The 14,935-nt window shown below is 42.0% G+C and overlaps 1 protein-coding gene across 1 annotated transcript in view; it reads left to right on the top strand.

Moving 5' to 3' along the window:
* The first annotated feature begins 765 nt into the window (after positions 1-765).
* Positions 766-14,935, top strand: part of TKT (transketolase) — a 38,569-nt gene continuing 24,399 nt past the window's right edge. The window contains exons 1-3 of the mRNA XM_056854702.1: positions 766-872; positions 13,725-13,842; positions 14,736-14,849. Of these exons, the coding sequence (XP_056710680.1) occupies positions 766-872; positions 13,725-13,842; positions 14,736-14,849 (339 nt within the window). The remainder of the gene's footprint in view (positions 873-13,724; positions 13,843-14,735; positions 14,850-14,935) is intronic.

A 14,935-nucleotide genomic window follows, 5' to 3' on the forward strand; every position in this document is an offset into this window, starting at 1 on the left:
AGGTTTGTAGTTTGTCTGGCTATTGCCGTAATAATAAAATCATTCATACTAATGCTTGTCTGAGTTCACCCTACTCTACTTGAAGACAGATGGATTTACATTCTAGCTGTATCTGAAGAAGTGAGCTGTGGCTCAAGAAAGCTCCGACCCTGCCAGAAAATATTCTTGTTAGTCTTTAAGGTACTCCTGGGCCCTGACCTGGATGGCCCAGGCTAGCCTGATCTCGTCAGATCTCAGAAGCTAAGCAGGGTCAGCCTGGTTAGTATTTGGATGGGGGACCACCAAGGAAGACCAGGGTTGCTGTGCAGAGGAAGGCACTGGGAAACCACCTCTGTTAGTCTCTTGCCATGAAAACCCCATAAGGGGTCGCCAGAAGTCGGCTGCGACTACACACACACACACACACAAGGTGCTACTGGACTCTTGCTCCTTTCTACTACTACTGAGTCAACCACTTCCAGCACTGAGGCCTCGCGACGCTTCCTCTTCGGAAAGGCGCCCTCCTTCCTCGCCGCCGCCAGGGCCCCGCCCGGCCGCCTTCCCGCCACTCGAGGGGCGGGGAAGGCAGGCAGGGGCTAGGCCGGGGCGGGAGCGGCCCAGTCCCTCGGCCCTGGCCACGGGGGCAGGCCCGGCGTTGGGCTCCTCCTCCGATGGCGGAGCTTGGCCGGGCGGCTCCCGCTCCCCTTCCTCAGTCGCCGAGCCGAGGCCTGCCCGCCCTCACTCGCCGCCGCCGCCTGTCACTCGAGCCCGCCGCCAGCCGTCTCCATGGAGGATTACCACAAGCCCGACCAGCAGGCGCTGCAGGCCCTGAAGGACACGGCGAACCGGCTCCGCATCAGCTCCATCAAGGCGACCACTGCGGCCGGCTCTGGGTGAGCCCAGCGGGGCTGGGCGAGGGAGGGAGGGAAACCAGGGGGAAGCGCTCGTTCACCCCTGCCGGGAAGCGGGCTTCTGCCGCCGCCGCCGGGCTGTCTGAACGATGGACGCCCTCCGCTGGCCTACAGCCGTTTGCCGGCCTCCTCCCCATCGATATGGGCACGTGGGAAAGGGAGCACCGGCCGGCTGCACCTTCCCAGTGGGTCGCCGTGTTAGTCTGTCTGCAGGAGTAGAAAAGGGCCAGAGTCCAGGAGCACCTTAAAGACTTAACAAAAATATTTTCTGGTAGGGTAGGAGCTTTCGGGAGCCACAGCTCACTTCTTCAGGTCAGAGTCCAGGAGCACCTTAAAGACGAACAAGAATATTTTCTGGCAGGGTGTATGAGCTTTCGGGAGCCACAGCTCGCTTCTTCAGATACGGCTAGCATGTGAAACTACAGCACCTTTGCTGTAGGTGTGGGCCCCCTGCCACTCCTCCTCAAGCTGCTTGTTTGAGCTCCCTACGGTAGTTCTTTGCCACTTTCCAGGCAGACGATGCCTATTCCAGTGCATCCTTTGCCACCCGTGTGGACAGGTAAACTTGTACCATTTGTAGATGGGACCACCAGCTTGCTCTGGGTTAGTGAAACACAGGGCGCTTTCACACGTGCTGAATAGTGCACTTTCGATCCACTTGCAATGCCCTTTAACGATCGTTTGCAAGTGGATTTGGCCATTTCACACAGTGAAATCCAGCTGCAATGTGCGCTGGAAGTGGATTGGAAGTGCATTATTTGGCATGGGTGAAAGTGCCAACAGAGTTAGTGTGTTCGTGAAACGTTCCCATATCTCCACTCCACTTTCTGTACTCTGTAAAACTGTACTCTATAAGACTAGGTCCTGCCCCTGAGTCTTTCTGTCTTGCACTGTCCCCTCGATTTAGCTTGAAAAAAAATTGTTTTGCTAGCTGTCTGGCCCTCCTGCAAATAAGGAGATTAACTGGGTGGTGGTGGAATGTGCTGTCAAGTGTCAACCCCTTAGGGGTTTTCAAGGCAAGAGATGTTCAGAGGTGGTTTGTCCTTGCCTGCCTCTGCATTGCAACCTCAGACTTCTTTGGTGGTCTCTCATCCAAGTACTAACCAGGACTGACCCTGTTTAGCTCCCAAGATCTGACAAGATCAGGCTAGCCTGAGCCATCCAGGTCAGGGCAGATAACTGGGAGCGGTCTTTCCACTCACTCTCCATTTTTTCCAAACTCGTATGCCCCTTGGCAAGTTTGAGTAGCAGGAGATTACTTCAGGGAATCTGATTATTGAAAACCATTGAGCTATGTGTCATCTTTCAAGCTGAATGTTTCTGCACTGTTAACTAAACACTGAAGTTTGACTTTGTGGGGTGTGGCTGTGGGAACAATCACTAAATATGCTGCAGCTTAACCTGGTTGTAGTTTCTTTTAAAAGAGGCTAGAATGTAACCCAATTTCTGCGATGTCAATTAGCTGCCTTCTTTTTTCTAAAACTAAATGGAAAAATGTATTATCAGAACAGAAGATTTTGCTTTCACTAGAGGGGCTTGAATTTTGAATTGCATAAGAAATTAAAGGATGCCTTCAAGACAAGGTTTTGAAATGTAGTTTTGAAACAACTTTTAGATGCCAGTTAAGTTTTGTAATTCCTGCAGTGAACAAATCTGATGAGGAAATTTCAAGCTGTCAGTTTCAACAGTAACCTGTTTGTCCAATTGTCTTTGGGTTGAAAGTTTAGCCTTTATAAATCAGTTTAGAATGTGTACCCTTATATTGTATCTAATCCAAGATAGTTTATTTCTTTTGCTATGGACCTTCTTAAGTTTCTTCTGTAGGCAAACTAGAGAGGAGGGTTTATGTTTGTTTTTCTTTGTTGGTAACTCCAGGGAACGAAGCATATTCTTTATCACTGGCTGAAGTGGCTTTAAATTTGGAAAACTGGCTGAAAATCCTTTGTGCTCTTATCTTCCATAAATTCCCTTGAATATAAAAAGGGAATAATTATGAACCATGTATTGGATTATGTAAATGAATAATTGTTATACATTTATAATGTTTGTTTATACAGTTCAGTCTATTTATATGCATGTTGTTTGGGAATAGGGCTCACTGTACATAAGTAATGTCAGAAAATGCTTTTACTATTGGTTCACGAGCTGATTTCTAACAGAGAGCAGTGTAGCTTATTCCTAATTATAAGGGCTTTTCCTGAGTGCTACGTGCATGTGCGCACACATGCAGATGCTTTTGATTAGCTGAGGGTAGAGTGGATGAAGAGTTCCCTTTACCACAATGCTTCTGTCCCTTTTGATCATATGTGTAGCTTTGAGCACCTAAATGAAAGGGGTTGAGAAGGCATGAAGGAAATCGTGTTGAAAATTTATTTGAACACAGGTGGTAAGGTAGTATAGTATATGAAGGAAAGAAAAACCCAGGAATGCTAAGCTGAGGCAGAGCTAAAGTATTTATGCCTGAGGCTAAAATATTTTTTCATTTTGTTTCCATCAGTCATAACTAATTGTCTACAGAATTTCAACTTAGCCCAAGTGGTCTCCAATGGGCAGTTTATTCAAGCTTCTGGACAGGGTTTATTTTAAGCTCTGCTGAATGCAGTCTCCAGAATTTGCCAGGGTTTTGGATATACTTCTCAGATGAGAAGAGAAACTTCTCCACATCTCCTTCTGGAAAAATCAAGCCTTTTTCACACTAATCACATTTTCAATGGAACACAAAATGAATGGCTGACTTTTGAGTTCCATCTTTTTGTATAGAATTGACTTTGAATGAGGACTCCTTTATATTTTATATAACAGAAGAATAAACTATGAATTTAAAACATTTGCCACTTAAAGCATAAGGAGGCAATGGATGAGTTATTCTAAAGTTTGTGTGGGTAACATTGCTACCTGAGCACCTAAAGCAGTCTAGTTGTGAATGGGAGGGTTATTATCCATATCCTCTGTCATTTCCTCTCCAGCAAATGCATATAGAATTAAATTAAATTTGCGACCTGAAAGAACTCAGCGATGGAATGCATCCTCTTGATAGATTTGGGCCCCTGCATCTTTTTTTAAAAAAAATCTTGGAATGTTTCCCTCTGGTTTAGAAGCCCTTGCCCCAATATTCAATTGTTCAGGGTCTATATCATATCTTACTGGTAAAGAATGTGCATTGGACCTTGCTGAAGCAAACCTTAATATGTTCAAAGGTTGATCCCCAGCACTATGGCTAGATTTTGGGATCAATCCTGACAAACCCTGGCACAAATTGAGCACAATATATTGGTTATGCAAGGGGCGCTTTAGGATTTTTACATTTGTTAACATTTTAAGGATCTGAGGTATTTGTTCTTGACAATATGCTGTTGAATTCCCTGGTTTACTGTTCATGCTCCTTTTTATTGCACAGGTATACAGTAGGGATCAGTGAAATTCACTAGGCTTGTTCATGTCTTCAGAATTGGAGACACGTGAAAAATTTGGGGGGAAACAGAAAAGAAAGGGCAAACTGTGCAGGAAACTGAGTGAAATTTCAAAGTGCTGTAGACTCACTATAGCAGAGTTAGGAAATTCTGGGTGGCTGGGGGCACTGTATGTAGGTCAGTTCCATGGAATATGAGTTGGGCAGCACAGAGATTACAGAATATTACAATATTCCAGAGGAAGTTTTGAGTATCTGTCTCCATCTGTCTGATAGGTGGATGCAGCTGCACATTGGTCTGGCATAGAGGAATGGAGTAGTACCAAAGGGGGAGAAATGCATGCTGATGTTTTATGCTAGTGTTCTGTCATAGAGGACTGTGAAGTAAATTGTGGAAAAGAGGAAGGAGAATGCTCCAGAGATTGTCAGAAAATAAAAAAATAGGCTACACAACATGCAAGACTAGAGCTAACTGGTCCAGGATAATGTGGCAGCACACATTATATTCTTTTGCGGCGGGGCAATGTGGAACCTGTATGTCTTTGGGTAGGAGATGGGCAAGCGAAAGAATAACAGAGCTAACAACATAGTATGGAATTTTGCATCTCAAGCTGAACAGTGGTAAGTGATATAATGGTTTCATGAGAAAATCTGAACTAGGCAGCACTCCCACACACACTGCATATGCGGTCACATATGTTTGTGCTGAACACATGGATGTATCCTTGGCATTCGTATACAAGACTTTTTTGTTTTGTTTGACATCCCCTCACTCTTTCTTTTTAGCCCTCCTTCCTGTTGTGTGTGTTTATATGATTATTTGATTACTATGTTTTTTAAATATATCCGCAAACCCCCCACATGTATGTACACATACATATAAATATTGTACAAATACACATAAATACAGAAATAAAACATTTTCAGTTACATATACATCTAATGTTTCTTGGATCTTAATCTTTTATTTAATTCAGTAATTTGAAAGCAGAGATTGATTAGTTGATACATATTGAAACAAAAAACCCCCAAGTTTAAATACACACTAATGGGGTCTGAACTTGCTGAGACTGAGAGGGGAAAAAGACCTTGGGTCATAGTGGATAACTCAATAAATGTCAACCCATTGTAACGTGACAATGAAAAAGGCAAACGCTGTGCTGAGGATTATTACGAAAGAGATTAGAAACAAAACAGCCAATATCATGCCCCATATAAATCTACAATGTGGCCTCATTTGGAATACTGTGTGCAGTTCTGGCCATTGTATCTCAAAAAGGCTATTGCTGAGTAGGAAAAAGTACAGAGGGCAACTCAGATGAGTAAGGGGTTGGAACACCTTTTCTATTAGGAAAGGCCGAGGAGTCTGGGACTTTTCAATTTGAAAAAGAGACAACTAAGGGGGGACATGATAGAGGTTTAGAAAATTTTGCACAGGTAGAAGAGGTTACTGGGGAGGGCAGCCATGCAGGAGCTTGACGAGAATCGTAAGTGTAAAGATGTGTCACTGGTGACCTAGATCAAGATAATTCATGCCATAGTACTGCCCGTTACTATGTATGGGTGTGAAAGTTGGACACTGAAGAAAGCTGACAGGAGGAAAGTTGATTCATGTGAACTGTGGTGTTGAAGAAGAGTTTTACAGGTACCATGGACTGCCAAAAACACAAATTAGTGGGTTCTAGATCAAATCAAGCCTGAACTCTCCCTAGAAGCTAAAATGACCAAGCTGAGGCTATCGTACTTTGGTCACATTATGAGATGACAAGAGTCACTGGAAAATACAATCATGCTAGGAAAAGTTGAAGGCAGCAGGAAAAGAGGGAGACCCAGCATGAGATGAATTGACTCAATCATGGAAGCCACGGCCCTCAGTTTGCAAGATCTGAGCAAGGCTGTTAATGATAGGATACTTTAGAGGTCATTAATTCACTGGGTTACCATAAGTCTGAAATGACTTGATGGCACTTAACACTTACACAGAGGGAGGGAACAGAGAAAGTCTTCTCTCTCTCTCAAAATAGTGAACTTGGGGGGAATCCAATGAAGGAAGTTCCCTTCAGTTGTGATGATTAGTAGCCACTGATAGATTCATGGGCAAATTTGACAGATTCATGGTCTCTATCTAATCCTCTTTTAAACTTGTCTATGCCTATGGCCATCACAACATCCTCTGGCAGTGAATTCCACATTTCAATCAATTGCTGACTAAAAAGGTAAACCTCTGAATACCACTACAAGGAGGCAACATCAGGGGAAGCCCTTGGCCTCTATGCCTGTTTTGGCCTTCCAGAATAATTGGTGGGCCACTGTGAGAGACAAGATGTGGACTAGATGGACCACTGCTCTGATCTGGCAGGTTTCTTCTGTCTGATGCTGAGATTTTGACACTTTTATAGTAATTTAGGCTAACTTGCCACACTCATACTGGTAGAATACCCTGGTTGTCACTTACAACTTAGATCAAACCATTCCAAAACATTATTAATTATCTGAAGCCTGTATTGGATAGTGATACTTCTCTCTCTCTCTCTCAGGCCCTGGGTGGCAGAGAATTACCTCTTTTTGACTGTCGGTGGCAGAAGGTTCAGTAGCTGTCTTAGTTTCTTTTCCTTTACAGTTCATAGTTTTGAAAGTATAAGCCCACCCATTGGAAGAAATTGTAACAAACAAAAATAGAATGATAAAGTGGGAGTGAATAGCCACTGTATCAAACAAAACAGGTCCAAATCAAAGCATGATATGCATAAGAGTCAGGAGCAGTACAGAGTTGCTTTTGATTACTTCGCCTTCTTAACCAGAAGTTGGACCTAGTTACATTAGCCATACTATCTTGGGCCCATTCAGTTGCTCATCCTCCAATGTACTGTATACCATCCTGTGCCAACAATGGCTTTTTAGTCTCTGCTCTTGATAAACAACCCAGCCTTTAGGCAAAACAAAAAGTAGAATCAGCTGTGGAATTAAAGTCACAATATTCGGAATCTGATGAGTGAGCATTTTAATCTTCCAGGGCATTTTTCTGCCCATGTAATAAACGTAGTTTCCCTATGTAAGAACTTATATATGAGGATACAATACAAAATTTACTGAATTAGAATTTGTTAATTCAAAACAATTTCCTCTCCCCCAAATATGTTGGATTGCTCACTTGCTGGTGGCGCTAGTGTCTTATATTTCTACCTTTAATGCATCTTTTGTGTCTGATGAAGTGGGCTTTAACTCACTAAAACTTATGCTGGAATAAATTCTGTTGGTCTTTGCCACTGGACTTCTGTTTTATTTGGTAAGATCCTGATTCTCTAGAAGGGAGTTCAAAAAGCAGATAAAAAAGCTCTAGTAGTCACTGTTACCAAGATGTTCTGTTAGAGAAACTATGCCTGTAGTCAGTACCATCTTCCGCCACCATCTCAGATCCAGGTTTCTCTGCAAACAAAGGCTAGGCTGAGGGCCGTACATGTTGGTGTCAGTGGGTCTAACCCATGGATGCCGTGATGGTTTTAAAGGAATTTTAAAATGCCACTAGGGTCCAATCTTGATTTTTAAATCCCTTTAAAATGGTGTTGTTGTCCACAATTTAGGCTTATGGATACTTGTCACATCTAGTTTGGTCCTGAGTAGATGATAAACAGGTTAAGGCAGTTTAGATCCATTTGGTTTCTTTGCATTTTTCTTCTGGTTTGAGTGCAAGTATCTTTACTTGATCTTGGTCACCACTCTTGAGGACTATATAGATTTTTGTTGCAGATTAAAATGTGGCTGTGTCACAGATGACCCCAACTATTTTAATGAAGCTCTTACCTAATAAATGCTATGAGGAAAGAGAAAAAAATAAGGAAATTCTTGAAATAGCTGCGCCCTACCATAAAGCAAAACCACATTACTCCACTGAAGGAAGTAAGCTTGCTGTCCACCTGTAACCATGTTGCAACAACTGGCTTTACTCTTTTACAACATCAAGGGGGTTCCTGTTTTATTTTCCTACTTCAAATTCTTGATGTAGTCAATGGCAATATTGTATGAAGGAGGAAATGAAGACCAATATTTCAGAAGGATAAGCTGGGCAGTTAAGAGGTGTGATCTGAAGTCATAGAATCATAAGAGTAGGAAGGGCCATACAGGCCATCTAGTCCAACCCCCTGCTTAATGCATGATACAAGAGTGCTACGTTGACAGCTGATAGGTCTGCAATATGCTACTTCAACATGCAGATTCAGTATTTAAATAGTGAAAATGGAAATAGAGTTGGAACTGCAGTAAGGTCTAAGCCTTTACCAGTAGCTCCTGTATCTTTTGTATAACTGCCTTTCCTAGCGGCTGAAAGTAATCGCAATAGAATCAGCAATTTGGATGGCCCTATGCAACCTCGCCACAGTCAGAGGCTGCCTCTCTCTCTATTCCATGTGCCCATATTACCTTAAAGGTAGCAAAGGATATGAAGCCAAGCATTCCTCTGTCATACTGTGGTATATCTCATAGTCGCACTGCCCTTGTGCTGCATTGGTTACTAACATTTTAATCCCTTCCCCCCAAAGAAGCCAGAGCTAGGTCTTTCCAGATAAATATTTAGCAGCAGACTCCTGTATTTTCCAGTACCCTGCTAACGTACCTAATGGTTTCTCCATTTCTGGCAGTAAATTTGGCTAGAAAGTTTGAGATTAGGGGCTGAATTTCAAGCACACATTCCTCAAAATCGCAGTCGGAAAGCCATCTTCTAGTCCAATCCACTGCTACAAGATAGGTTAATCTAGTGAGGGACAGGATAGCGGGCAGATGACCCTATCAGTCATTGCTAGAATCAGACACAAGGTGTATCTCAGAAAAGTACAAATAGCCAACTACATCACTGTATTGATGTGATGAAAATTCAAAGACTGCCTAAACCCATGTCAGACATACATATGATGAGTCTACACAGTGAGCCAGTATGTCACGGCTAAATAGGGATTTTGGTCCTATGTGAAAACGTATCCCTATTTTCTGCTGCATTGCATTACATATTAATTCCAGCTGCCTTTAGCCCAAATATAGAGGTTTCCTTGGCAGTTGGAGGCTGTGGTAGGGTTGCCAGGTCCCTCTTTGCCACCAGTGGGAGGTTTTTGGGGTGGAGCCTGAGAAGGACGGGGTATGAGGAGAGACTTCAATGTCATAGAGTCCAATGGTCAAAGCAGCTGTTTTCTCCAGGTGAACTGATCTCTATCAGCTGGAGATCAGTTGTAATAGCAGGAGATCTCCAGCTAGTACCTGGAGGTTGGCAACCCTAGACTGTGGCATCCCAGCAGGCCTATGCACCAATCTCTGTGATTTTTCCTGGTCCAAATGCCTGAAAGTAGTGCATCAGCTAGCCCATCTTCAGTTTGTTCGTTTGTTTTGCCAGTGCCTGGAATTAGTTGCTCTCATCTTATGATCAATTTAGATGGTGATGAAGCAATTCACAAATGCCTCTTCCCAGTATTGAAACTGAGTTTAAGTTATTGTATGCTTTCTGGAGAGCCATGTGGCATAACTGGAAGTAATTATTATCCATGCCTTTTGGCCATCTTTGCCTTTGCATAGTTATTTCCCCTCCACCTGGTGCCTATTTACTCAATCAGCTATACACGCTGAGCTGGCATCTTTATAGCCCAGCTCTGTTTGTTTTGGGTGGGTAAAAGGGCTGCTGTGCAAACAGTTTGACTAGAACTAATAGAATTTGACCATTGGAAGAAGAGAGATTTGATTTTCAAAAGGAAGAAAGACTGACTGCTGTGGCTTTTGGAGGAATACTTCTCTTTGACGATAAGCTGCAAGAAGGGCTTTAGTCTTTATTTTGCTTGCATGGAGTTTTTAAAAACGTATTTTAAATCCTTAGCAATACCATTTACAAATGCATAGGAAAAAGATTGAATCATGCGTTGCAAATGACCAAAAACTACTAAATCCTCAGGTTAATAGAAAAGCAAATATAATGCACTAAATTGTAGTGTGGCTTGGCTTGTAAACCGATTGCCAGTTATGAAAGGAATCTAAACTTTAGCAAAGATGTGCTTTGCTAAGCTTAGCTACTGAAATACCACCAATATTTTGAACACTTTCCTAAAGGCTTCCACATGTCCCATTGAAATCATTGGCTATTGTATGGCAGCCACATTAGTGTTTTACAGCATTCAGTAATTTGCATTCTGATTGTAATTGAGAAAACCCAACCCTCTGAAGCCAATTGCGCATACCATGGCTGCAGTTCAAAGCACAGTACTGATTTTCCTACACAATGTAGCCCATTTTGTTAATGCAATTTAAGCCTATCAGTCCAGTGTCTTATGTTTAAAATGTTAACAAAATTATAGAAGTATTCTGTAATGTACAAAACAAAATCATGCATGTTAAGCTGAGAACCATTTCTGTTCTATTTTGCTGAAAAATATTTTTTCATTGTGTTTCTTCAAATGTTGCTTTGTTTTTAATTTTTTTAATTTTCTGTGTGTTCATCAATAGGTTTATGTAAGTCTTTTTTCCCAGAGATGCAGTTCTTTAGCGAGATGGTTAAGTATAAACTTTCTAAGATTTAACAAATGAAAGCCTTAAGCAAGCATGTAAGGCTTATTGATTAACTGACGTATAAATATTTACTAATACAAGTTTGAGTCATGACTTAAACCTAATCGTTTTAATTCCTAAAGTGTAAGTACTTACTAAGGGATGAACACTAATCCTTTACATCACATGTTGCATGTATTTTAAGAGAGTGTTAACAAAAGTACTGTTTCTAAAGAATTTGGATTGGGAATGAGAAGTGATATTTAATTAGTACCTTGTTCAGAAATACGACATGAGTTCCATTGATGTTGCATTGATTTCACATTATTTGTTTTAAAGAGTTAACCTGCATGATAAATATAGGAATTAGAAAAATGGAAGAGAATTTGGCCATAGGACCTATTCAAGCAAGTGTACTCTATAAGCAGGGATTTCCCTGTTAAATATTTTGCTAAAGCAGCTGGCTCATAATATAAACTACTACAACTGTCTTATATCTTTGTTCCACTGAAGTATAACATCAGGTTAGCCAAATTACCTTTAACAATGAGTGGCTAATTGTGCTTTTTTTTAAAATGAGGATTCTATACTAGGGAATTCCTGGAAATGTAGATGTTGAAAGTACAAAGTGGCAAGAGTTTAAAAGAGATGTTAAATATAGGCAGAATTATGGCAGAGTCAGAGTGGGAAGGGGAAGAATGCTTAGAATCCCACTCCAGCAACAAAAAACAGACCGTATTTTAAAAATAGTATAAAAATAATCAGGTTTGGTCTTTTGCAGATCTAAAGATGGTGATTTTAAAGCTGAACACAAAAGTTGCTTGCAGCTATGCTGGTCCAAAATTAAAATCCAAAGCACAATTCACATAATACTTTTTATTAGGACCAAACAAAATCACACAAAGCAGTGTGCAAGCTTTTGCGTTCACTAGAGTTCTTCCATAGGCTGGATGTTGGGGGGGGGGGGGGAGATTTTCAGACCATGATTTGGAGGCCTGTTCTTGACAGTATTCCTGTACTTAATGCTGGCAGCTAAGCAGATATAATAGGGTTGCTAGGTCCCTCTTCACTATCAGTGGGAGGTTCTGTGGCAGAGCCTGAGGAGGGGAGGGTTTGGGGAGGGGAGGGACTTCAATGCCATAGAGTCCAATTGCCAAAGCGGCCATTTTCTCCAGGTGAACTGATCGCTAACAGCTGGAGATTAGTTGTAATAGCAGGAGATCTCCAGCTAGTACCTGGAGGTTGGCAACCTAGATATAAAGCACATTCGGTGTCAGGTTGAACCCTAGTTTCTGTGAGCAAGAAAAAACAAATGGTTGTTAGGTCATAGAATGGTAATTTCCACAAAGGGATGGGCTTGCACAGTTTCCCTGTTGCTGGTGCAGTTGCTGATAAAGTGTAGCAGCAGCAGGGCTTCTACATGGCAGGTTTCCCTGCCCCAGTCCCCCAGCTGTGCCCACCCCCTCTCCTGGGCTACAGGAGCTTTTGAAATTTAAAAAAAAATGGCCCTAGAATTAAGTTATATCAATATATTGCTAAACCAATACATGTATTGGTGTCTCTGAATTTCCAGCTTCCTTTAAAATAAATGTTTCTAGCTCCTTCCATTGCAGAGATATACCTTTCCTCTTATATCTTTGCAATGGAAGGGGCTAGCTAGAGACTTAATTTTTTTTAAAAACCCCACGAAAGCTGGGAATTCTGAGAACCCGGATCACACACTGTTATAACATTAAGTTGATATAATGATATTCTAAGGCCTATTTCTTTAAAAAACAAAGCTCTGTGAAGGCAAGGAAGGAAATGGCCGTCACAGAAAGAAGGTTAGGGAAAATGGCTGCTACCGGCATTTTCTTACCCACACAGCAGCCATCCTTGCTTTTCTGCGATTTCCCCCAAAACTCCAGAGCAAACCCCAGGAGATGCACAAATGCACGATGCTGTTGTAGAGAATCAGGAAACAAACCACTTCCCAACTGTATTGAACTCATGGGCAGATAACCTGTGTGGAAATGGTCTAGCATGTGCGGGAGGACAAACCAAAATGTTTGATATTTGGTGCTAAGCCTAACATGACTTCTGCTAAACAAAATCTTATTCTTTCATGCCCTGGAATACCCCAACAATTTTCCCTACGAATCTGAACCTGTCACTTCTCCTCTTCTGTTTGTATAAGGGATGTGCTGTCTGGCATCTACAATACAGAATATCGCTTTATGTTTTCTAACTAGTTTACCATCCAAGGGGGAAAACATGGCTCCTTCCAATAGCAGTAATCTAATATTTTTAAAGTAAATCAATGAAAATATTAGGTTTGTGTCAATGTATTATTTCCACTTTTACAGCCTGTAGTTTTTAAGTGTTTGGTAAGAACGGATTTAAAATTTAATCTCTAGTCCTCTGCTGTGTTCTAAAAATTCTATGAATTATGTAGGTCACATAAGCCCTCGCCTGTGTCTTTCCTCCCTTTGCGAATTGCCTCAGAGCATTGTCAGAGCCAATGTATCTGCTTATGCCTCTATGTGAGATGAAGCTTTTCCCTAATTAGAAATGAATAAAAAGCAGTTTCAGATGTGTGCTGCATAGACTCCATTGGCACAACAGCTGCCAATTCTGATGACTTTGCCTGATATTAGGGTGGAGTAAAGGCTACTCAGGCTGTCCTGTTGCTAAAATGTATGTTTTAATGTCTGCTTTGGAGAAGACGATATGACATCTAGTCTCTTGGCTGGATACCGCTAATTGACACTAGGATAAAGGCAGATGATAGGAATTCTCATACATGTTTCTAACGGCATGTTATTTCCTCATTGAATGCTGAAAGATGGCTCCACCGGTATTTTGCTGATAGGAATGTGACCTGACACGAGGGGCTGTAGTTATAATGTTCCATGTGCTTTGACTTGCAGCCACCCTACATCATGTTGCAGTGCTGCAGAAATTATGTCTGTGCTGTTTTTCCATACCATGAGGTACAAGCCACAGGACCCCAGAAATGTTAACAATGACCGATTTGTTCTTTCTAAGGTAAGAGCAAGATCTTATCATGCAGGTTAACTGCAATGGTTAACTCCATAGGTTAATTCAAATAGAGTACTCTGGGTTTTTTAAAAACTCAGCCAGCAGTTGTTTTCTTCCACATGATTGTTAACGAGTTTCCTCAGCGTAACGGTCACACTGTGTGTAAAGTGCCGTCAAGTCGCAGTCGACTTATGGCGGCCCCTTTTGGGGTTTTCATGGCAAGAGACTAACAGAGGTGGTTTGCCAGTGCCTTCCTCTGCACAGCAAGCCAGGTATTCCTTGGTGGTCTCTCATCCAAATATTAACCAGGGCTGACCCTGCTTAGCTTCTGAGATCTGACGAGATCAGGCTAGCCTGGGCCATCCAGGGCAGGGCTGTCACACTAGAATGTGAAAAATTGAGCATCTCTGCAACTCTCCTTTCAAGATCTCTGTACTGACTACTTCTTGATTGAACCTTTGGGGCCTGTTCAGGCCACTTCTTCAAGGAGAGGAGACGTGGGCTTCGTATGTGGAGAAAACAGACTGCACCAGGAGATTGTGTAGGTTCTAGATTGCATGGCCCAAAGGGATCCTTTATTTCAAGACCCAGACAAGCTCTTGCCCTGGATGCTGTATCTCCCACGATACGTTTTTGTGATGTCTTTCATTCAGAATACAGCCCAACCCCATGTTCCATCAAGCCACATTTTTCTTCTCCTGTTATGTAAGTGTCTAGTGTCCCCTCTTTTACTCTAGAAAGACCCCTGGGAACTGTGTTACTAAACAGAAAAGTATCTAGTGTGTTGTCCTCAATAACTAAACGAGATTTTCACAGCTTTGCGTGCTACTTTCCTTCCTTTTTCTGAGATGCTTTTGAAAGACTCCTTTAATAAATGTTCTTTTGTGATTTCATGCTAGGGTCATGCAGCACCAATCTTGTATGCTGTTTGGGCAGAAGCAGGTTTCCTCCATGAATCAGAATTGTTAAACCTGAGAAAAATTGATTCCATTTTGGAAGGACACCCAGTGCCAGTGAGTATTATATTCCTGTATATAATATGTGATATACCTGTATATCTTATGTGTAACAGAACCTCTGAACTGGCAAGTATTTACAT

The sequence above is a fragment of the Euleptes europaea genome, chromosome 1 (assembly GCF_029931775.1).
Source record: "Euleptes europaea isolate rEulEur1 chromosome 1, rEulEur1.hap1, whole genome shotgun sequence".
NCBI classification, from domain to species: Eukaryota; Metazoa; Chordata; class Lepidosauria; order Squamata; family Sphaerodactylidae; genus Euleptes; species Euleptes europaea.